The following is a 24,799-nucleotide window of genomic DNA, read 5'->3' as shown; positions in this document are numbered from 1 at the left end:
ACCTTGCACCTGCAAGGAAATCGCATTTCTCATGTGGGAGAGAGAGATCCTGCATTGGGATGGTGAAGCTTGTTGAATCCATTTTTAGGTAATTTAGATTACATTAAATTTAGATTAGATTAGTTCAGGGTGATTATACCCAAGACTTCCTAGTTCAGGGTTGGGTCAGGATGCATCTCACAGTAACAGTGCTGTAGTTGTTTAAGAGTGCACGGGAAACCTATGAAGCAGGTTGGGTGTCACAGAACAGATCTGACTGCCAACCTCGAGCTGCAGAGGGCTTTTATTGAACAGTTGGTGGAAACTGGGTTGTAGGGTGGCTGTGACTCAAATAGCTGAGAAGGAAGGAGAGTATACTTAAAAATTGAATTAGAAATTCTTATGTTTGCATTTGGAGTCTTGAGCAGAGGAACATGAACTTTGAGATACATTCCCTATTGCCTCCTGTGAATGGGAGAATTGTGGGTTTGGCTTCCCCTATGTTTTAAGATGGTAGTTCACAGTCATGTTTCACTTTTGAATAGATAGAATAGAATAGATTGGCTGCCCAGGAGAGGAGACCAACCTCACCATGGTCCTACCAGGGTCTAACACTGGGGTGGTATACAGGACGCATGCTTGTGCTGGTCTGCTGGAGGAAGGGGAAGATAACATGTCCTTAGGAAAGAAGTGAAACCTGCTATTTAATTGTCCCCTCTGTTGGTGTTTCTGTACTGTGCTAGTACTTTGTGAGGAGTGGGTTGTTCACAGGTTGCAGGAGCTGTGAAGAGGAGGAAGGAGTTTTCTTCACTGCTCTTTGGCCCCAGGCTGACTTAGGGCAGGGCATTAAGAGCTTTCCATGCTGTGAACTGTGAGCAGAAGATGATACCTTCCATGTTCAACTGCTACCAATGTCTCTTCCACCCTATATTCTTGATCCTTTTTCTCCTTGTGTAGTACCATCATGAAATCAGGGGTGCTGCACATGAAGCAGCACATGCTTTGCTGAGCCCAGGGAGGAGCAACAGTAGCTGGATGGAGGAGTGGAGGTGCACCCTTCCTAAGAGCCTGTCCTGTGCTGTGGAGCAGGGGGTACATGCATACTGCTGGCTCCAAGGAGTGGATGAGGAAATGGGTGTGCAGATGCTGTGATAGTGCCAGCACCTGCCTTCTGCAGTGCTGTTTGGTAGCATTCCAGTACTTCTGTGGTAATGAGACACTGCTTTTCACGGTAATGAAACACTGAGATGAAGCTATGAAAATAAAAAACCTGAGGCATAGAAGTCTTGAAAGTGATGCTGAGCTCTGAAATGTGGTTTTGTGGAGAATATGACACAATGGGCCTGAACTCTTGAAAGTTTGTAGTCTCGTTTACTGTCTGAAGTGAGAGTGTTTCATCTGAAATGAAAAAAAACCCTGCTTATTAGCATTTCTGAAAGCAAAGCCTGAGCTCTATTGGTCTGGATGATGAGGTGGCTTTGTGGGGTGTGTAAAATGTGTTGAGTGTAGCTGTCACTATTTAAAATCTTCCTTCTGTTTATCAAATGCATTAACCACAGCACTTGAATTTATTTGGTAGGCTGAGGCTTACTTCTTGGTAGTGGGTAGCATGGAGTCCTTGCTGAGGAAAGTGATACTCCGTTACCCTTGCCAAAGACAACTTCAGCAGCCACAGGCTTTTCCCACTTTATTTCCCTGTCCTGTGATCTGTGCTGGCTACTCAGGAGTAAGTTAATTTCCTCATAGGGAAATTTATGAGTTTGAAGTCTTGTTTTGATTCAGCTAAATGCGTTGTTCCGAATGCTTGTGATAAAAACCGTGGCCTGTTTTCTTCTGTGGCTTTCATTTGCAGTCATGGTGGGGGGAGAGGGTTAGTGCCACTGCTTGTTAAAATGAGTTTTCTGTCTGTTGGACAGCCATTTGAGTCACAGCTGCATCAGTCTGTATAGGCTATATATGTGTTCCAAGTACCACTACATGCATGAAGACAAATAAAGATTCTTTGCTTGGTTTTGTTTGGGGTTTTGATTGAAATTGTTTAAACTTGAATTATTTAAATGAAATTGTAACAAAACTACAAACTTTGAAAGCAGGTATTTTTCATCTTAATTTTCATTCTAGCCTGCCATTGACTAACAAGGGAAGAGAAATTGACGCTCCATGTCTGTAAAGAAGTATGAATGAAATGCCACTCCCTTTGTTGTCTCCTAGTATCAATGCCAGTATTTTAAAAATAGGAACCTTGCTAGACCAGCAAGTCTATTTTTAAACCTGGATCTAGGAGACTGGCTGTAATTTCACAAGTGATGTGCACCAAACAGCACCAGTTGAGTTGGAGATGTGGTGTTGTTCCTGCCTGATCTGCAGGAAAATGGGATATCTAAGTAGATGTCAATGTGATGGCAAATAGGTTTAGGTCCTAATCTTTAAACTTCTGTAGTGATGAGGTGGAGAGTGTCCTTGTTGGGAATAAATGTCCTCCATGTAAAATGGCTTTATTGTGGATCTCAGATGCCTGGAGCTGATGTGAGCCTTCGGTGGCTGATGGTGCCTGAGTTTGTCTTGTGGTTGTGTTGGCATTTAAGAGAGTTACCCTTTCTGCATGTAGCTTGTCTAGGAGCCCTTCTGAGAAAAGGGTGCAATAATGTTATCTTTTTCTCTATTGTGTACTATTTCAATGGCATGATGAAGGAAAGAAGTAGGAGTGTGCTTTTATATATTAAAAGCATGATTGATTTTTATTAAAGCATCATATTTGCAAAGTACCTTCCTTCCCCCTCCACATCTTCTACTTCAATTGTTGTATTGTCTGCAGTGGTGACATCCATTAGGTGGTTCTCTGGAATAGTAGCTGAATTTCAAACAATTTCTTGGAAGATAGTGTAGTGTGTTTTTCCACTTAGACGAGGAGCGCTGAGCCAAGTTCAGTGTCCCACTCAGATTTTTGTCAAAGGCTTTCATATAATGTATACAGTGAATATGAATTGACAGAGAGGACTTGTTGGAATAAATCAAGCTTCATAGCAGTATTAGGGAGTTACTTATTGTAACTTCATTAAGGCTGCACTGACCTTCATACCTTATCTGCAGGACTGACATCCTTTGTGCGTTGAAATTAGTTTCCAAATCTACTATTCTAACATGAAATTTTGCAGATTTCTCCAGTGCTTTTCATGTTTCAGGCACCTACAGGTGAATTTCTGTCGTTGTTAATTGCCTGAAATATATGTGCTATGAATGTACTTCTTGGGTTGAAAAATTTTTCTCTTGCATAGTGGATAACTGAGGATCATATCCTTAATAATGTTCATCCATTGGTGTTTTGTCTTCTGCCACTTTGCAGTGGCAGTGCTCTTCCTTGAGACCATGGAATGGGTGTGGTTTTCTGTGATTTTATGTTTTGGATTTTTTTCTGCAGCTAATAGTTGTTAAATGCTTGTGCAGTGTGCTTTGCTACCCATAGCTCTCCACAGGTTGCTCACTAGGGCTCTGTACTGCACATCTCAAATCTTGGCATTGGCTCAGCGTTGTCTCTTGGACAGCATTCAAGCAAGTTCTATGCTTTTTTTATTTCAAGCCAGAAGAATGACATCCATGGTGACACTGACAAAAAATTCCCTCATTTCACTTAAAAAGTCTAAACCAGGATACTGTACTTATTGATGTGATGTAGTTACTGTTGGGGAAGCTGAGAAACCATATACTTTATTGTGCTGCTCGTGGCATTATGCGTTTTACCTAAAGGCTGCTCAAACCAACTTTATAGGGTCCCTTAATCTGATGGCTGTTGCATTGCTGCTGGCAGTTAAACTCTTGTGAATCACTTTCTGTGGGCCAGTCATCTGTATCATGTCATTATGTCATGGGCCTCCATACTTAAATGTGCTAGGGATTCAGAAGTGAAAGCAGGAATCATTTTCTTTCCATTTGAGTGCTCTATTTTATCTCATCATGAGTTACACTGCATGTTATCAGCAGATTATTCACTCATTTGTGCTGCCTGTCTTTATAGGAGGATAAGAAGTTGCAAAGCTCTTGTCTGGACCTTGGGACCAGCAGGAACTTCACATTCTCCCTTCATCTGCTTATCCAACTTACAACTTCAACTAATTGTATTTGTGCTGTAGGATATGTAATAAAAAGTTGACCCGAAAGAGCACTTTTGTTCTGCCTTATTTCTTCACTGGGCTGACAACCTGCAATGTCCTTCTAGTCTGTGTGCTGTAGGAAGTAGATAGAGAAAGCAGAATAACGCTAGGGGGTGTGTACATTTCAAAACCAACCCAAAACTTCAGTGACTGAGCAAAACCCACACTACCTTAATATTAAAGAATCAGAATTCTTAAGAGCTTCTATTTGCAACCAGTCTTGAATCCAGAGGAACTTTCTGGGACACCATGTTGTGTATTGTTCCTCTGTCAAATGAATGCTCTGGCTGTCTCATGGCATCTGAATTAGCTGGGAATGGAGCCGGGGCTTTTATGTTCTCACCAGGACTTAATGCGTAGTCTCATGGAAATTGCTTTACCAGGTGGGTAGCACAGCACAAGTTGTAAACACAGATCTTGTAATTTGTTGAGCTGGACCTGACTATTTCAACATTTATTAACCAGACTTTCCAGTTTGAGGTGTGTTATGGGTATAGTCAGGCATATCTGGGCAGTGAGTCAAATCCTGGAAGCAACTGGACTTGAGGCAGGGGTTGGGATTGGAAAACTGGCATGAACTGTCATAACCTAAATGAAGGAAGATAAGCACCTCATATTGTATCAGCAGAAGTATGTTCTGTAGATTATTGTTTGTTGTTTTTCCTGTGATGTAAAAGTAGCTGTAATGAAAGGTTGAGTTAAAGATCCAAGCATTGGTCCCATTTTGTGACCAAAGAGGTTCACCTTTTCTCTGGTAAATATTTTAATGCTAATAAAAATGCACATTCACAGCAACATTTCCACTGCTCAAGACAGAGAGGATTGCCGAGCTGTAACCTTCCAACCTGCTGCAAGGTTTTTGTTTATTTGTCTGTGTAATGCCAGCAACTTGCTGTATTTAACCCAGGGTGAGGGGTGTCCCTGAGAGCAGTTTGCTCATGAAGCGCACTGTGTCCTGTGGCTGGCTGTGGTGACCCAGCCACCCCCAGCTGCGCTGCTGCAAATGCGGCTGCTTGGCTGCAGGCAGGGTGAGGGCTCTGCTGGAGGGACAAGAAGTGTGATCATGGTGCTGTTGTGGAAGTATGTTGTACCAAGTGTTGTCTGAGTCCCGAGGGTATCTGTGCATGAAGCAGTGATAACTTCAGTCTGTAAATGACTTCGGGCTTTGCTGGGTGAGTGTGAGCAGAGCAGTGTGTGTGTGCCGATGTTCTGTCTGCTCTGTTGGCGGACACTGGGACACCCTGGGAGCTGTCAGAAACAGGATTTGTTTTCAATAAACCCTTGAAATAAAAAAGGATGATTATTGCAAGGGGCCACAATGGTGCAGGCAGGCCTTCCCTGCAGAGATGCTTCTAGTCCTATGGTTACTTCCATTTGGAAGGTGTGGAGCAATGTCCAGAACCATGTGACTTTGTGTAAGCCAGGGTTATTATTGATGGGTTTGTTCATATCCTTACCCACTTCTGTATTTTCTAACAATTTCTTTGAAAATGTAAGAACTTAAGGCGTGTTCTTTAAGTGCAGTTCTCTTGAGGAGTCTCAGTGTTGCTGTTGGAATGGGAGGGATGAACATCTTGAAGTTTTGCTGAAACAGATTTAATGGAAATAGTAGGGAAATGGAAAAGTGGAACTGTTGTGAGTGCTGGTGTGATAGACAAATACAGTAAGTTTTAATAATTCATCCATCTCCAGTGATCATAGTTCCTGTTTGCATTTATGGATATATAACCCTCATGGTCAGTGGGGTTTGTTCTCAGGGAAGACATGGAAGCTATTCAGATAAGATCACATGAGTGTGTTCTTGGCAGGCAAAAAGGTGAAAGGGATAGCAAGAATCCTATGTCCTGTCTCCGGGAAAGCTTCCTTTGCAAGGAGCAGGAGTCAGCTGTTAGGGAATCCACAGTTTTGTCCTTGCGAGGACAAAGCCCAGATAAGTGATAAGAGTAGAAGCTCAGTAAAGGGAGATTAGAATGGTTGAAACTTCAGAAATGTTGATTGCTTTTGATGAAAATATTTCTCGTGAAGGACTGTTGGTTGTTGGTTACTACTGTGGTTCTTGGACAGAACATAACTGTGAAAGAGCAAATCCGCAGCCGGGGCTGCTCACGAAAAGTTGGTCACCAGGACAGTGCTCCAGTGGCCTGTTACAAAGCAACAGAATCACAGTCTGGCTGTAAGAGATACCTTAGGGAGTTGACCGCAGGTGGTGGTAAACTCAGACTAGGTTTTGGTTACAGTTGGTCTAGCAACTGCAGAAAATGTAGAAACATGCTTGCTCCTGTTACTTATTTTTGTTTAATTTAGGAATAACATAGGAAGGTTTTGTTTTTGTTTTGAAGCACCTAATATGTTATCAAGATGGCCTAAAGAAAATGTCTGTGGGTAATTCAGTGATCTGTCTTTGCCAAATCCTTACAGAAACAGGCAGATCAGCTCCTCTTTACAGACCCACTGTGTCTTACGTGTGTGTAAAAGTAATGGTTTAAAGAACTGCGAGGCAGCCAAGGTTTTCTGTTCTCCACATTGGACAGGGTAATTCCTTTGGCAGCTGTGATTTTAATGAAATCTGTAGTATTTTTATTACTTTTTTATAGAAACATCAAACTTTATTTTGCCTATCTGTTGTCTACTTTCTGAGCCTTGCAGGGCTGTCTTGGAAAGATTTGGAGCGTGCTAACAGTGCTGAGCCAAGCCCTCTGTGGACGTAGTTTTCCTTTCTCACAGAAGCAACTGAAATTGATTTTTTGCTCGTCACAGAATAGCAATTAAAATGGCTTGAAGAATTGGAATTGCAGCATAAACTGGAGATTGTGAGAAGTCTTCCACGTTGTCTTTTGTTTGTGGGTAGTGGGAGGGTATGTGTGTGTGAAATACTTGCTTTGTTTATACAGCTGAGAGTTAAAAAATACCTGAAGCGTTATCCAGGCGACAAACTGTTAGTGACTAAAGAGGAAAACACAGAAGTGCGAGATAGGTCTTAAACCCTATTTTGACTCTAAAAGGCTCATAAAAATTGGAACTTACATGAAGTATGGAACTCCGAAGACCCTTTCTTGGAGGAGTAGGACCTCTGCTGAGGGCTTCAGCAGGGAGTCACAGGGTAATGGGGCAGGAGGGAAGGGTATAAAAGTAGGTATATATAATAATTTGGTTCCCCAAAAAACATAATTTGAGTATCCTGTCTGAGAGCTATGTACTGTCCTTCTACTGTGGAAGAATGGTTAATGGGTAGTTAGAGAAGTGTAGATGTGGTTCAATCACAAAAGAGGAGAAGTGAGAATCCTACCCCGTGTGGCAGGTGAGGCAGAGGCTGGGTTTGTGCCCACCCTGCTCTTGCACAACGTGAATGGAGTTAAAAAATACTTGAGTTGGGGAGCGGAGAGCAAGCAAAGCATGGCAGCTGGCATGCTCCTGTGGCAGAGGGGCTTTGTGGGCTTTGGTGCTTTGCTTATCTGAGTGTAGCAGAAGTGATCATTTGCTGATCTGTGAATTTTAAACAGTTCCTTACCATCACAGATATTAATGATTTCTTACACTGAATGCTGTTCTGAATAGTTGTTTGCTTTTGCCTCTCTCAGTCCTCATCTCAACAGTTGAATATTTTTCAAAGGAGGCACATATCTGCTGTCTCACCCTGATGGAGATGGTTGCTGATTTGCTATGGCAGGTAATCAGCTGTATCTCTTCCACTGAGCTGGCAGCAGTGTCTAGCCAGTCTCCACTATTTTCCCCCAAAAAGGATGTGGCTGTTTTAAGGAAATACACTAACCCTAACAAGGCTTGGGTTGGGTATTTCTGTACTGTGAGTGCATTGCTACAAAAGAGAGACTGAAACTTGCACTGAGTAGCTTGAAAGTTAATTCTTTCCGGTGATGTTGATTTTGGTTCTGATTAAGGAATCTGCTTACTAAATATCTTTTCTTTTTTTTTCTCTCTTTTTTTTTGTGCTGAAAATACTAAGGGTGCTCCAAACTACTGTGATACAAAGCTCATCAGTATAGTATTTCATAAAGATGTTCATGAGGAATCAAGTACTACACATTGTAAATGGAACCTACAATAAAATTTGCTCCTACCCAAGTAGTTTATTAGGTTGGGTTCTGTTTGTGTTACAGATTATCATATTTCTTGGTTTTGATAAATTCTACTGGAATTTAAAACACTGCAACTTAAGTTGTTATCCTAGATGGTAATTTCCATTTTTTGTCTTTGTTCTATCAGTGACGGGTTGGCAGAGACCCATTAGGATGAGTGGAGTCTTGTATTTGGAGAGGGTGTAAATGTGTTTACAAAGGCCTAATGTTCTTGACCTGCTTTATGTGCTAAGGTAAAGGACCCTGCACAGCTGCATTTTGGCTCACTCAGATGTGCTTATATGTTGACGAGGTGCATGGCCTGCAAGTACCCAGTCGAATGCAAATCTTCATTTGAACATGTTCCCTCTTCTCCCCTGGAGTTACTGTCTCATTTTGTGGCAGAAGGGGCAGCTGATGCTTATACTCACAATTGACTCTAGTGGTGTTAGACAAGGAAAAGGTTAAAAGAAAGCTTGATGTTGTCTTTTGCAGGCTGTGGAAATTGCTTATATCTGCAGTAATAAAAGAGCAGAAGGCAAGTAAGCATCTGGATCTGGCTACCGGTTGTAACTGGAGTTGTGTGTGGCACCATTGGGTGTGGGGCTTGTGAGAGTTTGTGCCTCTTTCAGAGCTCATCCACTGCAGCAGCAGGACTTGGCCCTCTGGCCTGTAGTGTTGGTGCAGCAGCATCTGCCAGAGAAGGAAGAGTCTCTCCCTCCAGATAATTTTGTAACAAGACTTCTAGATCTGAACTACAGAGGAGTTTTTGTGATGAACGTGAGCATTGGTAAGATGAATTGTGAGTATTGACTGAAAGGGTCATGGAGTTAAACTGCATGAGGAAGCACAGGAGTGACCAGTTGTTTCCTATTTATAGCTGCACACTAGGAGAGGGTTTCTGCTGCTGGGCACTCATCTGTACTTCACATTGTCCTTCTGAATGTTTTTCAGGCAGAATTTTGTAGCAGAGGGCTGCTTTTATCCTGAATACTTTTTCTTTCTGACATGCCAACAAGAATCTCCACTGCAAACACTGGACCTGATTAGATGTGCTGAACAGGGCAGTGTTTATGCCACAGCTGTGAGTCCTACACTAAAGAATTAGTTACCAAAAAATCTTTAGATGAAGTTCATGCACCATCTCCCCTCATAGGGAGCACATAATTACTTATTTCCTTAAAGTGAAAAGTGCAGGTATGTGTGGGAATGAGCACAGGACCAGGAGAACATTCACCCTCTCTCCTCCTGCCTGAAGGTTGTGGTCCTAGAATAATCACTACTGCTACCGAGTTAGCAGATTTATCTCATGTTCAGTGTCAGAGTTACAGTTTCCCAACACTGAAGAGCTCCTTCCCTGCTCTGACAGACCTCTGCAACAGGTTTTCTGCATGGTGGGCAAAAGATTTAGATTTTACTGGATGCCTTTACAAGAAGGAATTTGCTGAAACTTGATCCTTTCTGTTGCTTTTTCACCAGGCCGTAGGGGTGTCTCCAGTCCCCCTTGTCTTGTGCCTTTGTTTTAAAATAATGTTAAGCCTCAGACACCAGCTGATTTACTTTAATTCAACATCCAACTTACGTTTGATTTCTTTTCATATTCAAGTGAGCCATCTGGCTTTAATGAACTGTAACAGTTTTTAATGCTGCCTCCAGTTGCTAACATCTGAATATTTCATGTGCTGAAAGCAGGTTTGAAATGCAGAAGTGGGACTGAAGAGTCCAAAGTGTTTCCAGATCAGCTCTGTTCCAGCAGCAGTTGCATTCCCCTCCCCTTGAGATTTATCAAAAGATAATCTTTGGGGTGCCAGACTGCAAGCATCATCCATGGCGGGTGCTAATTAGGAGTGCACTCAATTTTGTGTACATAAAACACCAGAGCTGCTTATGAAATCCTGAATAACTACCCAACTTGACTTGGACAGAATATCAATCAAATTCACCAGGAGCTGCCAGTATTTGGCTTCTTCTAAATAAACAGCCTCTTTGATGTTTGGGTTTGGTTGTTTTTTTGGGGGGGGGAGAGGTGTCTTAAATTATGTTGCAACTAAAGATGAAGTTAGTTTTACATCACTTAGTTTAGTTACAGAAGTTAATTGAGAGCTGGATCCCATAAACTGAAAATATTTTAATTGCCATTAAATTCTGATGGTACTTTGCCAGGGCTTCACTACTAGAAACCAGTGGCATATCCCCAGATTTGCTGGGCTACACGCTTTGCTCGGCACTTTTCACAGCATTGCCTTTGTGTTGGCTTAGCAGTGTGACAGCTGATAGACTTACAATAGGCCATTACCAAGAAATATTTTCATTAACGATTAGAAAGTATTTTGTTGGTTAGTTTTTCACTGTGTCAAGCGTTGTATGGGTTGCCAGTGACAACATCTTCCAGCACTACCTAATAATGCATGGAACAAATGGAAGCTCGAACCATGTTTCCAGGAGGAAGGCCTTCAGAATGGATAGGCTGGGCACATGTGGTTGCAGTAGCTTAATTCTGCTCTGCTTTGTCCTGGCAGCATTGAAGAAGCAGCCAAGGAACCAATGGAGATTGCTAGGGATTGGTACCTGTGCTTGATTCCTCGGTGACTTTCTCTTAGAGACAGAGCTGAGTTAACTTGTGACCTCACAGGTATATGCTGAGCACAGTCTTTTTGAGCAGGACAACAGTAGTTTAGAAAGAATTGCAGAATTTGGCAGCTTAGTTCCCTTCCAGGCGCCTTGCTGAAGCTGTAATGAATAAAACAGCATTAAGATCTTCTACATCCTAGATTTTTGTGGCTACTGTTCAATAGTAGCTCTTAATGATACCTCTTGCTACTCTTAAAAAATTTTGTTCTGATGTGTAATGAAATTTTTTTTAAGTTGGCTGTGTTTTTAATTGTACTTGAGAACTCCCTGCTCCACTGAGCACCACTGGTGGGTATTTCTGTAGTTCTGTTCAAGTTTGTAGTTTTCTTTGTGTGTGAATAAAGCTACCAGTGTTGTGTACAAGAAATTTCAGCCAGGCTTTTCAGTGCTCTGCACTGTAGTTCCCTAAAATTCATGCCAAAACCTGCAGCTCAGTCTACAGTGCAGCTTTGGCATCTCACTTTAGACTTGAAGTGTAACTTGAGTTTAGCTTGACTTGTATGATATTGCCAGCTAGCAAGCCTGGATGTTCCACAGACACCCTGAGGACATTTGCAGCCTACTACACAGCATTTTAACATGCAGCCATGGAAATCCTCCACAAAATGGAACTGCAGCATGTTGGGAAGGTTTGGGTTTGTAGGGGTTTTCCATTTATTTTCTTCCTTTCCAAGTTCTCTGTGTTGTCATGGTGGAGGCATGTCTTGAATCATTCGCTTTGCATGGGGATGATGGGAGCCTGGGATACTGCTATCAGCAGGGACAGTAACACTGCCCTTTCCAGTCTCAGCCACTGGAATTCACCCAGTCCTTATGCCTGGGATTACCAGAGCTGCTGTCTTCTCTGATCACTCCGAGACACCCCTGAGGAACTGGGCAGGCAAGCTGACAAAAGTAGTTACACTCTCACCTAGACTTCCCTATAATAGAACTACCTCTTCAAAATACTTTGATCTTTAACAAAGAGACAGATTTTCAAAGGAAAAAAAACACATTTCATTAAGAGTTTTTCAGACCAGCTGTAGTTCACAAGCTGCTTATTTGAATGACAATACAAATTCAACTGAAGCCTGCCTAAAGCTGCCTAATGTCTACCTGCACTCTGGTGGGACGAAAAATGCTCTTTAGGGCAGAAGGGCTGGATAGTGTCTTAGTCATTTGTAGTTACCAAGGGTCCGGTGCAGTTACAGCTTCAGAATTGAGGGTGTGGTTGCACCTTGGGAATCAGTATTGGACTGGAAAAATCTCTCATTTCTGACAATCATTTTGAAGTGAGATTTTTGTGTTTCCATCTGCCTAGGCAACTTACACTTCACAGTATCACAGTCTCACAGTATAACTAAGGTTGGAAGAGACCCCAAGGATCATCAAGTCCAACCTGTCCCAACAGACCTCACAACTAGACCATGGCACCAAGTGCTATGTCCAATCTCCCCTTGAACACCTTGAACACTTCTTAGACAGTTGTCCATGCTGCTGTAGGAAAAAACTCAATCACACTTAAAATAGGTTAGTTTCTGTAACCTTGTTTTAAAAAAACACAAAATCACAAAGCCTCTCTTAAGGATTATCAAGACACCACAGGCATCCAAAACTCCAAACAATTTAAGACTTTTCAAATGTGTAGGTCTTCCCTTCTTTAAAACCATGTGTTTAAGTGAGAAGTACAGGCTTTGTTTCATAAACCCAGGTTTTTGGTCCTCTACGTTGTTTCGGATATCTTTGCTTAAAGGAAACAGGTACTCGCCAGACCTTCAATAAGAGTGCTAAGGGAGTTTGAAGACTGTGTTTTTGTTACAAGTATTTTTAAGGCAATAATCATGGGTCTGGGCCCCCTTCATGCCCCATCTCATTATCAGTCAAAGTGTGATATTAAGAGGCATGTAACACAGGCTTTTATTTACTATGTAGCTTTGCTTTAGTGGAGAATTTTTTACAGGAAAAATAATCGCAGTTCATTGCCAGCACAGTGAACTAGTGGGCTTGCTTTAGACCTGTCCCTTCTTGGTTTCTGCCATTAACAATGGGAAAATTATTTAATTGCTCATAAGAATAGGTTTAGAAGTTGTGGCTCCACATCACAATATGTTTAGGGTTGTTTTGCCCTGATGGACACTGGAGCAGGAACATCCTCAGCTTTTACAACTGTAAAATGCTCTGTGTGTGCATGCACAGGTGTGTAGTTAAACAAAGCTGTGCAAAACAGCTGGTTTCAGGGCATTTTTTTGACATGTGCCATTCTCAGATGTTCTGCAGGGCAGTACTTTCTGGTTTAGAGTAACAGAACAAGATGCTAAAGAATTCAGCCATCTAACGTTTGCACGGCCTCTGTATTGGTAGGATGGGTCTGTCAAAGCGGATTGCAAGATTTTCTCGCTGTGCTGTCCTCAAAACAATTTGGAGCTCTGTTGGCAGAAATGAATATAAAGAGAGCAGAGAGGGGCTGTCTCTCTTGGTGATGAAGGTGATGCTTAAGATACTCGATGAGTGGAAGTATTCTGTGTTATGGGCTGGAGTTTTATTACTTGTTTGTATTGTGCCACAGGATCGTAATTTTGATGTAGTGTAGTTAGGAGCAGTCCTCTGCTGTTGTGCAAGACTTGGAGAACCATTGGCATGGGCAAAGTCAATACCAACCATCTTTTAAATATACAGAATGACCAGTGACTGTATTGAGTATCTTAAAACATATTTTACCAGCTTATATACAGTAAAATGAACTCCCATAAAAACCAAAGAAAATTTTAAGACTGGTAGTGTACCATAAAATGAAACTGAAATACAGTTCATATCTTGATTCTTGTCTTCACATGTAGAATTTTGATTTTTTTTTTCACTTTGTATAAGAAACAACATTTTGATAATAAATAAGCTACTCTGTCATAGTAGAATAGGCTCACTGGTGTCTTCGAGTCCTATTAAAGTGATGAAGCCATGGTTCTTTGGTTGAACTGTTAAGGACCTAGGACGTTTAGAACATATACATATATTTAAACTTCCCTTATAGCTATGCTTAAAACCAGAGCTGCAAATGGCCTGAAGGCTTGTGGTAATCAAATAGCTGAAATGTTAGGAGCTTACCAGCCTGAGCAGACATTTGTAAGCCTGATCGTGCTCTTCCTTTGCCAGTACCAGTTTGGCTTTTTGACTTTGGACATTTCTGTTGGTCCAGGTAACAAAGGAGTTGGATTCTTGTTTTGTCTTGTTCCTGAACCATGACTTGGTTGGTTCCCTGCTTCTTTAGCTTTGTGCAGGGTTGAAGGAGCTTTAGAGAAGATTGGGGAGCTGAGGAGATGTCAAAAGTCATCTTTGTAATTGATACTAAACCCACGGTTTTTCACGTTGGCCTGCAGATGAGGGGCCATGGAATAAACATACATAAATGCAGGCAGATGTCTTTGTTTGCTTTAAGGCTTTCGGCTTATTGCTGGAGTAATGTTTTTCCCATGTCTTAAAAGTAGTTAAAATCCAATGGAGGTGTTCTCATCAGTTGTTCCTTTCAGGTTTTTTTCAGGATCCCTTCTTGAATGTCCTGGTTACCAGTAGAATCGAGGGCGGGAGGCAACTCATGACCACCAAACCGTGACAGCTCAGATTTCCCCTGCTTCTGGCTGCTCAAAATAACCACTGGGCTGCTGTGGAGATGAATGGAGAACAGCAGTATGATGCAGGTAATAGTCTGGCTGAGCTCCCTGGCTAATGGCTCCCAAAAACCTTGGCAAGTGAGATGGTACAAAGATGAGCACAATGAATGTTTCGCAGCGCTGCTGTCTGATGCTGTGTGCTGTATACAGAAAGAAACTCAGATCTCAGTGCCTGTGGCTTAGATTCTGGCTCTGGGGCTTATGTTTGTTATTGCTCTATTTCAAAAGCTGTGTGTATCATTGGCCTAAAGGAGAACAAAACCTGACCCACCTTAGTAATTGCATTTTTAAGAAGCTGTGTCTTTCCACTTTGTGGCACCACTATGAAATGGGCTTATGGAAAGCTCAGTGGCTTTAAATACTATTTTAAAGGCATTTGTCTGTCAGAGTGGTTAATATTATCTTGTTCTGTCCTTGTGTTTATCTTGTTCTTAATATTTTGACAAGGTTCTGCTGCTGGTTTTAAAAGACAGATAACTGAAGTTGTTTGCTACTGTTGTAGTCTATCCTGTTTTTCTGATATGCCTTGGTGTGCCTGCTTGATAGGCTTGGGATATCAACTCCTAACCTGAGGCAGAATGGTATATTGTGATAAATTATCTCAGGTGTTGGTTCACTTTGAAACACCAGTCTAGCCTGGGAGGAGTGTTGATCTGGGATGGCTGAAGATACTCTTGGGATTGTGTACTCTTACATGGGTAGGGACAACCCTTTTTTCTGATTTGCCTGCAATGGTTTGTCCTTTCTTTGAGGTAGGTCCCTACCTACAGTGTTGGTATAGTTAGTATGAAGTAAATTTTGATTTGTAGTTACCAATGTAAATGATTGGATTAGGATTTTGTCTGAGTACTACTATGTTTGGTGCTTGTCCAACAAGCATCTCTTCCCTGTTAGTAGTTTTTGTACCTTTACCATATGGAAGTCTAATTGCTGTCAGTGGCACTGAGGAAATGTTAAACATTATTTTAATCTGCAGTGCTTTTAGCAGAATGCTATCATCTGCTTTATCATGCTGAAATATGCTTTTTGATTATTAATTATAGCAAATCAATCCAGCTGTTGTCAACATTATACTCGTAGATAAGCAAGAAAAAGCAGCATGTACAAATATGCAGAATGTCTCCAGGCACATGCCAACAATTCCCTCTGCTAGTGGAAACTTCTGACTTCTGGCATGTAGTGTCAGAAAGAGAAGAGACATTGAGAAGCTGAGAACAGGAAAACAGGAAGATGTCCACATGGTCAGCAGTAGGGTGTTCATGAGCTGATAGCACATCTCTCTGCATGAAAACCTTTATGGCCATTTTTCCATCTTCCTTAAGAAGTACCAGAGATCACACAGAGGTCTCACCTCCCTGTGCTTTTGGAATAGCTAGGAAGGGTTTGATACCGTCTTGAAAATTACTCAACAGATATTTTCCTGAGCATCCATTTCGTGCCTGATTTGAGTCCAGGTAGCTGTGAAAAGCAAACAGTAACTGAAGAGAGCTTTGCTTGCTCGATTCAAAGATAGTTTCCATCAAGTGCCACCCATGTAAGTGCAAGCAAGCATAATATTGCTTTCCAAAGTGCTTTGAATGAGATCATTCCCAACCACTACTACCTTTCATATTCTTAGGTGTAATTTTTTTGCTGACTTCTAGCAGTTTCTGGAGATTCTCCCTTGTCTCTTCGGTTTCTACAGACAGACTCTCTGCATACAAGAACCCAGACAGTGGTCAAGGTTGTTGGTTGTGATGCACTCCTGCACTACAACTTTCATTCTTGTCACAGACTTTCTCAGCTGCTGAAATTCCAACCTGTCTTTATTTATTCATGGCCTTGCAGCTGGTATAGATGGAAAAGATTAACTGTTATTAAAATGAGATTGAAATATATCTAAGATTCAGGGTGAGAGACCTTTAGGTTAGCCTTAATTGAAGGTCTTGCACACTTCAGTGTGATGTACTTAAATGTCCAATATGACAGTCTTCAACTAAATCACATTAAAGATGCATGAAAGTTATTTGCAGTGAGAATTTAACTCGAATCCAAAGATCAGAGCAGTCTGGTGTAGACTTATTTCCATTGCAGGTATTTTTAAGGTCTGGTTTCCTTAATGCTTCAGTACCTTTGTGGTGTTCACATGGTAAAGTTTAGTATTCTTTCTCTTCCTGTATGTATCAGAGAGCTATAGACCATAATTCATGGTAAAATTCAGAAAAGAAGAGTTAATGTTCACAGTAATGCCAGTAGAAAAAATGATAAATGAGAAGTGATATACCTGCCTAGGAAACTTCTAACATCCTTATAGACAATTTTCTCACCTCCAGTGCAGGGAGATGTTCCTCATGGAACCTCTGTAGGATGCTTCGCAGATGTTATTTGATAAGATGTTATCTGGATTTGAAAGCTTTGCTGATAAAAACTATTTCTGTGGCAAGTCCACAGAGATGAGAATTGCATCTGGTTTCTTTCTCTACCTTTGCCAAAGTTGTGCTTTGCCACTGAGCTAGTATGTGTCTCAGTTGTCATGTCTAATACAGGAAAATAGGTCTCTGTGTAGTAGAATGCTGAATGCATTGTAGTGATTATGGGTACGGAGAGGTAGAACATACATATATGTACGCCCATGCAGTGTACTTTGTGCTTTAGGATTAAATGGATTAAGTATGGGTTTGCTTGTATCATCTGTCATATTAGTTTGCAACTTAGAGTTTCTGATGCAAATTTCTGAGGTTTTATTGGATAGCTTGAACTCAGACTGATCAGGATGTTTAATGCAGACATATGGCCACTCAGGAATGTAGCTTCATTAAGCTGATCCTCTGTGTATCCCTGGATTTGCAGACCCACAAGGCCAGTACTGTGCAGTAGGGTCTTGGAAAAAATACCAATGGACTAGATCAAAGCCTTGATTTAAACAGGGCTTGCTCTGCTGCAACTGTCCTGCCAATAAAACCAGAAAAGTGATTGGATTCTGACTCTCAAAGATTCCCTGCCAGCGTGAGCCTTAGCTGGGAGATGGTCCTTCAGCACACATGGAATTTTTCTGCACTCAGATGTCAAAAAATAGATACTTGATTTCTGAGATTTTTCATGGTTTATGTAGTCCTACCACATGCTGCAATTAAACTAATTTACTGCTCTCCCTATGAAACCTCAGGCAGCACTTCTGCTTGGAGCTTTATTCAATGAGCTTTTCATGTTCCACATTGATTCAGTAAGTGCTGCGCTAAATAACCTGGGATGCTGTGGCAGGGCTGTGTGTGAGCAGCAGCCAATAGATGTGATCCATCCTATAGTTAAGCACAGCCCTCAGTTGTGTCAGCCTCCTAGGGAAGGAGAGCACCTGAACCTCCCCGGTGCTGCCTGCCCAGGGGTTGAAGTGTGGGGTTCATTGCCTGGTCTTATTAATTGGAAACCCCTGGTAGAGTGAAAACACAAGCTGAGCTGAACTCTTAGGAGTGAGCAAAACAGCAAACACTCTGGGTGCTTTTATAAAAGTTGGGAAAAAATCCTTCTGACTCCATGAAACTCCCCAAAATAAAGCATGAAGAGTATGAAATTTGCAGTGAGTGTTGGACAGGAATTTGTGATTTCTTTTTCTTTTAATATATGCATTTTTTCCTCTATGAAAAGTGATTCACAAGAGAGCTCCTGGGGGTGCTGGTGAGACCTGGGCACTGTACAGTACAAAGCATTCCAAGCCCATCTCACCACAGCACAGACCTGAAAGGAATAGCTCTTTTGGATATGAAGACATACAGGCTGCAGAGACCATGGCTGAGGGGAGTGACAAAGGACTTGTGATAACTCTGATCCAGTTGGGAATGGGTTTTAACTGTAGTTATGGGCAAAAGGGTAGCTGGAGCAGCATGCAAACTGGCTTTCTTAGGAGCTCCTTGTAGCAATTAAGTGGGAACATAAGTTACTAATTGACCCTTTCAGTGTGTTAAGTGACCTGTGCCTCATTTAAGGAGCTTAACTGCCCCTTAGCCAGTTATCTGATGATAAGACATTATTGAAGACTCGGTGCTGCAAGTGGCTTTGTAGAGAGTGCGGCTGGAAAGCCTCAAGGTCTGTGTGGAATTCCCAGGTTGGGCTATATGGCTTTCAGACTTGTTAAAAAACACAGAGCAGTCATGTTGCTTTGTTTCTCTTCAAACAGGAATGCCTTAGACATTACAGGCAGTGCTTTTTACATACAAAGTGCTTTTTGGAGTTAGATGAAAGTGGGGATGTTGCTGCTGTTGAGCAGCTGGATGCCTTTCAGTGGGAAAGGGTGAGCTGGCTTTCCCTAGGCAGGAGAACAACCAAAGTTTGCTCTCAGCTTTGAATGGCCATGAATGTTGGGTTTGAGCTGTTTCTTCCCACTTTGGTTCAACAGCTTTGAACTTAAGCATTTTTAAAGTAAAATGTTGTTTTAATGAATTAAATCTTAATTGGTTTTAACAGCATTTTGCAATGAAATTGCATTTTTCTTAGGATGACTTGCAATAAAAACTTTTATCAGCTCCACCCTAATTTGCAGACAGCTTTGATCTGAGCCTTAATCTCTTTACTCCTTTAAAACAACAAAAAAAAAGTTCTCTGGGTTACCTGTTGGTAAATTAAAAATTATCCCCTAAAAGTGATGGTGATATTCATGCTCTGAATCTTTTGAGCTCTCAGGCTTCTGCAAGGCAAGTATAACCAACTGTGGTTGTTTAAAATCAGCAAAATGAAATTGGATTTAAAACAGTACCTTTAAAACAGGTACTGCCATCAGCAAACGGAAGCTTAACTGAATATACGTTTTTATATAGGGAAAGGATTCCTAGAATTACAGCAGGAAGTCAAAGATGACTTTAACAGTCAATTTGAAGAGAAAATGAGCCTACTTTACCCTCAGGACTTGTAAGTTTTTGGGGTGATTTAAAGTAGCTCAGGCTTCTGGGCAGATATTTGCCCCGCTCTGTTCGATGCCTAAGAACTGTTGTGGAGCGTGTTTGGCAGGTTGTCAGCATGTTCATGGCTCTGATAAGGGCATGTTGTAGTATTTCATAGAATAGAATAGAATAGAATAGAATAGAATAGAATAGAATAGAATAGAATAGAATAGAATAGAATAGAATTAACCAGGTTGGAAGAGACCTTCGAGATCATCATGTCCAACCTATCATCCAACACTACCCAATCAACTAAACCATACAACCAAGCATCCTGTCAAGCCTCGCCCTGAACACCCCCAGTGATGGTGATCCCACCACCTCCTCAGGCAGCCCATTCCAGTGGGCAATCACTCTCTCTGTGTAAAACTTCCTCCTAACCTCCAGCCTAAACCTCCCCTGATGCAGCCTGAGACTGTGTCCTCTTGTTCTGGTACTGGTTGCCTGGGAGAAGAGACCAACCTCTGCCTGACTACAACCCCCCTTCAGGTAGTTGTAGACAGCAATAAGGTCACCCCTGAGTCTCCTCTTCTCCAGACTAAGCAACCCCAGCTCCCTCAATCTCTCCTCATAGGGCTTGTGCTCCAAGCCCCTCACCAACCTTGTTGCCCTTCTCCGGATACACTCCAGCAAGTCAACCTCCTTCCTAAACTGAGGGGCCCAGAACTGGACACAGTACTCGAGGTGTGGCCTAACCAGTGCAGTGTCCAGGGGCAGAATGACCTCCCTGCTCCTGCTGGCCACACTGTTCCTGATGCAGGCCAGGATGCCATTGGCCCTCCTGGAAAAGGGAGGACATTGCTCCCCAGAGAGAACACTGCTGCCCACTGCAGGCTTGAACTCATGAGTTTCCCATTAAGAGTCTTATGCTCTACCAACTGAGCCACATGGTCCCCCACAATGTAATGGACATGTAATGTTTGCTACTCAAGCTGCTACTCCTTCAAAGATCAGTTACCACCTATCCTGAGAGAGGCTGAGTGTGTAGGAAATGTCAGTGTCCTGTAACCTTTGCTGAGCTCTCCCCATGTGTGTCATACACAGAGATTTGTCAGTTTTCAAATACAAACAAGGCCTCAGGTTTCCTGCTACTGAGAGATGGAAATCTCTCCTGTCCATTCGTAAAGACAGCTATGGTGCAGGTAGTAGGATTGGTCTAAAAGTGGAAATGAAAAGCATTACTTTTGTGTCATGTCGCTGCTGTCCACTTTTGCTGCTGAACATGAAGTTACAGTTTGAGTGTTGAGGTTAAAAATGCCTCTTAGCTGAGGTGGAACCCCCTGGTCATCCCACATGAGCCCATAGGAAGGAAGAATAAGTAGCTCTGCTGAACTAAACAGGGGACCTGAAATCCAACCTGTGTTGGTTGTGTAGTCTTTTCAGCAGAGTGGGTTACACACTGGGAAAAAATGGGGATGGGAGGGAAGTGAGGAAGTGAGCCAAGCACTGAAGCAGACACTGGGGCTGGGGAATGAGCTTGACAGTGACAGAAAATCTGACTGATTTGTAGTGTGGCTCACTTCAGCCTAAGTGAGCTTTGAACTGTGGTTTGAGTGGTTTTAGCACATTTTTGTTTTAAATGCATCTAAAAATGAGGTTTTCTTGGTCACCTTATCAGCTGGTTTTTGTTTTTGTTGTTTTTTCAGTGACTAATTTGAGCATTCTTGATTTCAGTTTTGTCTTGAGCTGTTTTCCTTAGAACTACTCTGAATCCTTCTCCATGCCTTTGGTGCTTTATAACATCTAAATAAATACCACCTAATTAAAAAAAAGAAAAGGGAGGAGTAATATTTCAGTTATTTTTACTTCTTTTTGTGTGTGTGTATTGCTTTTGTCCTTTTCAAACTTACTACTGGTATTGCTATTTCCTGGGTCATTTTTAATGTAGTACTCTGATGGTCTGGTGTGCCTGGAGTTTTGAGTCTCCTTACATTTGTCGTTATGAATACAGAGCTCTTCTGTCCATGATCTCCTCTCACAAACTCTAAACAATTTGTGCTTAACCAAAATGTTCAGGATCTCACTGTTCTTCAGATCCATCTTAAAGTGCCTATTACATACAAAGAAAGTCTAAATAGTGTTATCTCTGTGAAATGTATAACTGAAGTTGACTATGTGCTTGTGTACTCACGCATTTGGGACTGAAGCAGGTTTTGCAGTAGTTCTTAAGTTCTAAGACTTAAGCCAAAAGGTTGCAAAATAGGTTTTTGGCTCCTCTTCCAGATGCTGGTTCCAGTACAGAAGAAATGGAATTCAACTGGGATGAGTATCTAGAAGACACAGGAGCAACTGCAGCCCCCCATGGATCTTTCAAGCATGTGAGTAAGGGAGTTTGTATTTATCAACCAACCATCTCCTACGTTGTTTTATTAATACACTGAATATTACATTATGGGGTTTTTTAATGTGTATTGTCTCAAATCTGGAAAACTTAACTAGAATCATGTTTATTAAAAAAAAAAAAAAGAAAAAAAAGAAAAAAGAAGAAGAAGAATTTCACCTTTTTATTATTGTTTCTCGTCTTCCTCTCTGTATATAGCATGGGGTAATCTCATCCACAGGTGCTGAAAGATGAGGGTCTCCTAGTCTTTTCTGCACCAGAAGATAAGCTTAATTTTTCTCATGAAGTCCAGACTGGCCAATCTCTCTCATCTTTTGATGATTGCTACTGGACAACTGTTATGGCAGAGTAGCTTTAGAAAGCTGGTGGCATAGTTCTTCAACAGCAGAATTAAAATGCGCTCTCAAAAAAGTGTTTTAATGGTGGCTTTCAAGGAGGCCAAGGAGAAAATAGTAGCTCTGCCAAACACTTGACTCTAGTAGTTAGCAAAGTGATTAGGATTAATTGTCAATCACAAACTTAATGGATAGGATGAAATCTTGATAAGCCTTTGTCTTTTCCCTTGGATATCTTTAATGAAAGGGTTTTTGGTAGAATCTTGGAGCGCATGGTCTCCTTGGGTTAGATCTAAATGTGAAGTCTGCCTACTTGTACTGGGTCATCAGTGAAAGTGAGGTTTATGAGAGCTGGTTTCCAAACCTCTTGGATCTCTTCCAGCAATTGAAACACCTTCCAGGCTTCCAGCCTGTATTCTTAGCCAGCTCTATTAAAGTTACTGTTTAATGGTCTTTCAAAGACTGGCTGTAGATCTTTTACCATGGCAGTGAGGATGCTGACTTGTGCGTGGCACATTGCTTGATGGTGCCCAGGCTTTTGTGTCCAATGTCACCACTTTCAGTACGGGAGACTTAAATCATCAGGAAAACAAACTGATGCTTTTCCATATACTGGGATGTAATTGGAAGGGTTTTGTCCAAAATGAACCTTGTGGTGTCTCATTTCCAAAGAGAAGGAGCCTGTGCTTGCTTGCTTTTAGTGTGCAAAGACTCCAGCAAGGGCGAGCTTATGCAGCGGTAGTGTCCATACAGCCCACACTGGGGGAGCAGTGTGGAATCATAGTAATGCCATTTTGCAGTAATGGAAGGAGCAATCTATCTGCTGCTCTGATGTGGTTGACCTTACATGATTCCTGTTAAAGAAACTTGCTGTCATTGCTCAGACGTTATATAAAAGAATTGTAACTTTGAGGGTGCCGGACCACTGGACTGCCCAGAGAGGTGATGGAGTCTCCATCTCTGGAGTCATTCACAACTTGCCTAGATGCCATCCTGGGCAGCCTGCTCTGTAGATGTACCTGCTCTGGCAGGGAGGTTGGACTAGATGATCTCCAGAGGTCCCTTCCGACCCCTATCATTCTGTGTAATGCCAGTTTTACAGTGGTGGGCAACTGAATTGACATTGCAGATATATTTTGTTAATTGTCAGGAGACACAATTTGAATGACTTTGCTACTCCTACACCACACTCTTTGCCAACTCAGCTGCCAAACAAGAGGTCTGGTTGCTGTGGCCATGGTCCATAAAAATACAATTAGGTTTAAAAAGAAAAAATCCACCTTTTTACTCTTATTATTCCCTGTGTGTGTAGAACATGGTGCTGTTGTGCTGGTGCCAGTAACATTGTGGAGAGTGCTTTGGTGTGCACACTTGGTAAGCTTGGCTGGCCATGCTCCACACCCTGGAACAAGGAGCTGGCCTGGGTCTCAGGGTGCCAGGAACACTGCCCAGGGGTCATGAAGGCGTATGGTGAGACATGTCTGTATGCTCAGGGTCTCAGAGTGCCAGGCGTTTGCTAGCACAGTCCTCCTAGAATTTGTCTGGAGGCCAGTTTCAATGTTCTCTGTAATAAGCTTGGCACAAGCATTTGGAAAGTTAATGCTGACACTGAATTGAGAGGCAGAGAGAGGAGCATATTTACAGCAGTGTCACATCACCGAGATCTTGCTGCTAATAGAAGTTCAGTGGTGCAAGGTCACATGCTCCAGATTTCTGCTGTCCCTGAGAAGGCAATGGTTTGGAAAAGGTAGAGGAGGAGCACCTCAGTGCCTCCCAGAAGATAGTGACAGTATATCTGTGACAAAGCCCCAAAAAAGTGTTACTGTGATTCTGGGATACATCATGGAAGAGATTTTCAGTGGAGAGCAAACAGGCAATGATGTCTCTGTGCTAGCGACTGGTGGTCTCTCCAACTGCTGACTGTGTGGTGCTGGTTACTTGACTTGAAGAATCACAGAATCATGCAGAATCACCAAGGTTGGAAGAGACCTCAAAGATCATCAAGTCCAACCTGTCACCACAGACTTCATGACTAAACCATGGCACCAAGTGCTACATCCAGTCCCCTCTTGAACACCTCCAGGGATGGTGACTCTGAAGGACATTTTATAAACTGCTATCAGAAGAGCTAAACGTGAGCTACTTTTGTAATCTTGAAAAAACAAAGTGGAAAAAACTAAGCTGAAGAATGATGTTGGCACAAGAGCAGATGGCCATGTGTAAATAAATTAGTATAAACAAATTCAATAAAAGATGGAAGCTTCAGGATTTTGTTTGGTAGGTTTTAACTATTGGAGTAGTGAGACTGCGACCAGCCTCCTATTATGAATGGTGGGGGAGAAATACCTAACCCACGTTGCAGGAGCATACATGGCCAGGTTAAGATAACGGAATCCATGATTCCACAGCCTGTGTTAGCTAAGAACTAGACTTGGTGATGGGAGAGAGGACTTCTTTGTATGCCTGTATTAATGCTCCAAATTGTATCCTGCTGTAAGACAGTAGATTGTGAAATGCACTATACTTACATTGGAAAATGCAAGCTACTTCCTTAAATTAAGCGTGCTTTAATGTTTAATTTGTTGCTTTTTAAAAATCAAACTATATTGAGATCAAAGTGACTGTTTTGCCTACAGTCTAGCTAGGAAAAGAGCTTACCAAAAACCCAGAGTTACACTAGGTGTCAATGTTTCATCCCCCACTAAGTCTAAATGCACTTGCTCTAGCTTGTTGAATGC

General features: G+C 41.9%; 1 protein-coding gene across 1 annotated transcript in view; it reads left to right on the top strand.

Moving 5' to 3' along the window:
- The window catches only part of SFMBT1 (Scm like with four mbt domains 1), a 79,927-nt gene that overhangs the window by 26,782 nt on the left and 28,346 nt on the right, over window positions 1-24,799 (top strand). Inside the window, exons 2-3 of the mRNA XM_054167344.1 lie at window positions 14,335-14,502; window positions 21,609-21,703. Coding sequence (XP_054023319.1) covers window positions 14,475-14,502; window positions 21,609-21,703 — 123 coding nt within the window. The 5' untranslated portion in view covers window positions 14,335-14,474. The remainder of the gene's footprint in view (window positions 1-14,334; window positions 14,503-21,608; window positions 21,704-24,799) is intronic.

The sequence above is a fragment of the Dryobates pubescens genome, chromosome 1 (assembly GCF_014839835.1).
Source record: "Dryobates pubescens isolate bDryPub1 chromosome 1, bDryPub1.pri, whole genome shotgun sequence".
Classification (NCBI taxonomy): Eukaryota; Metazoa; Chordata; class Aves; order Piciformes; family Picidae; genus Dryobates; species Dryobates pubescens.
The sequence above is the reverse complement of the archived record's forward strand: the minus strand, read 5'-3'. Positions and strand labels throughout refer to the sequence as shown.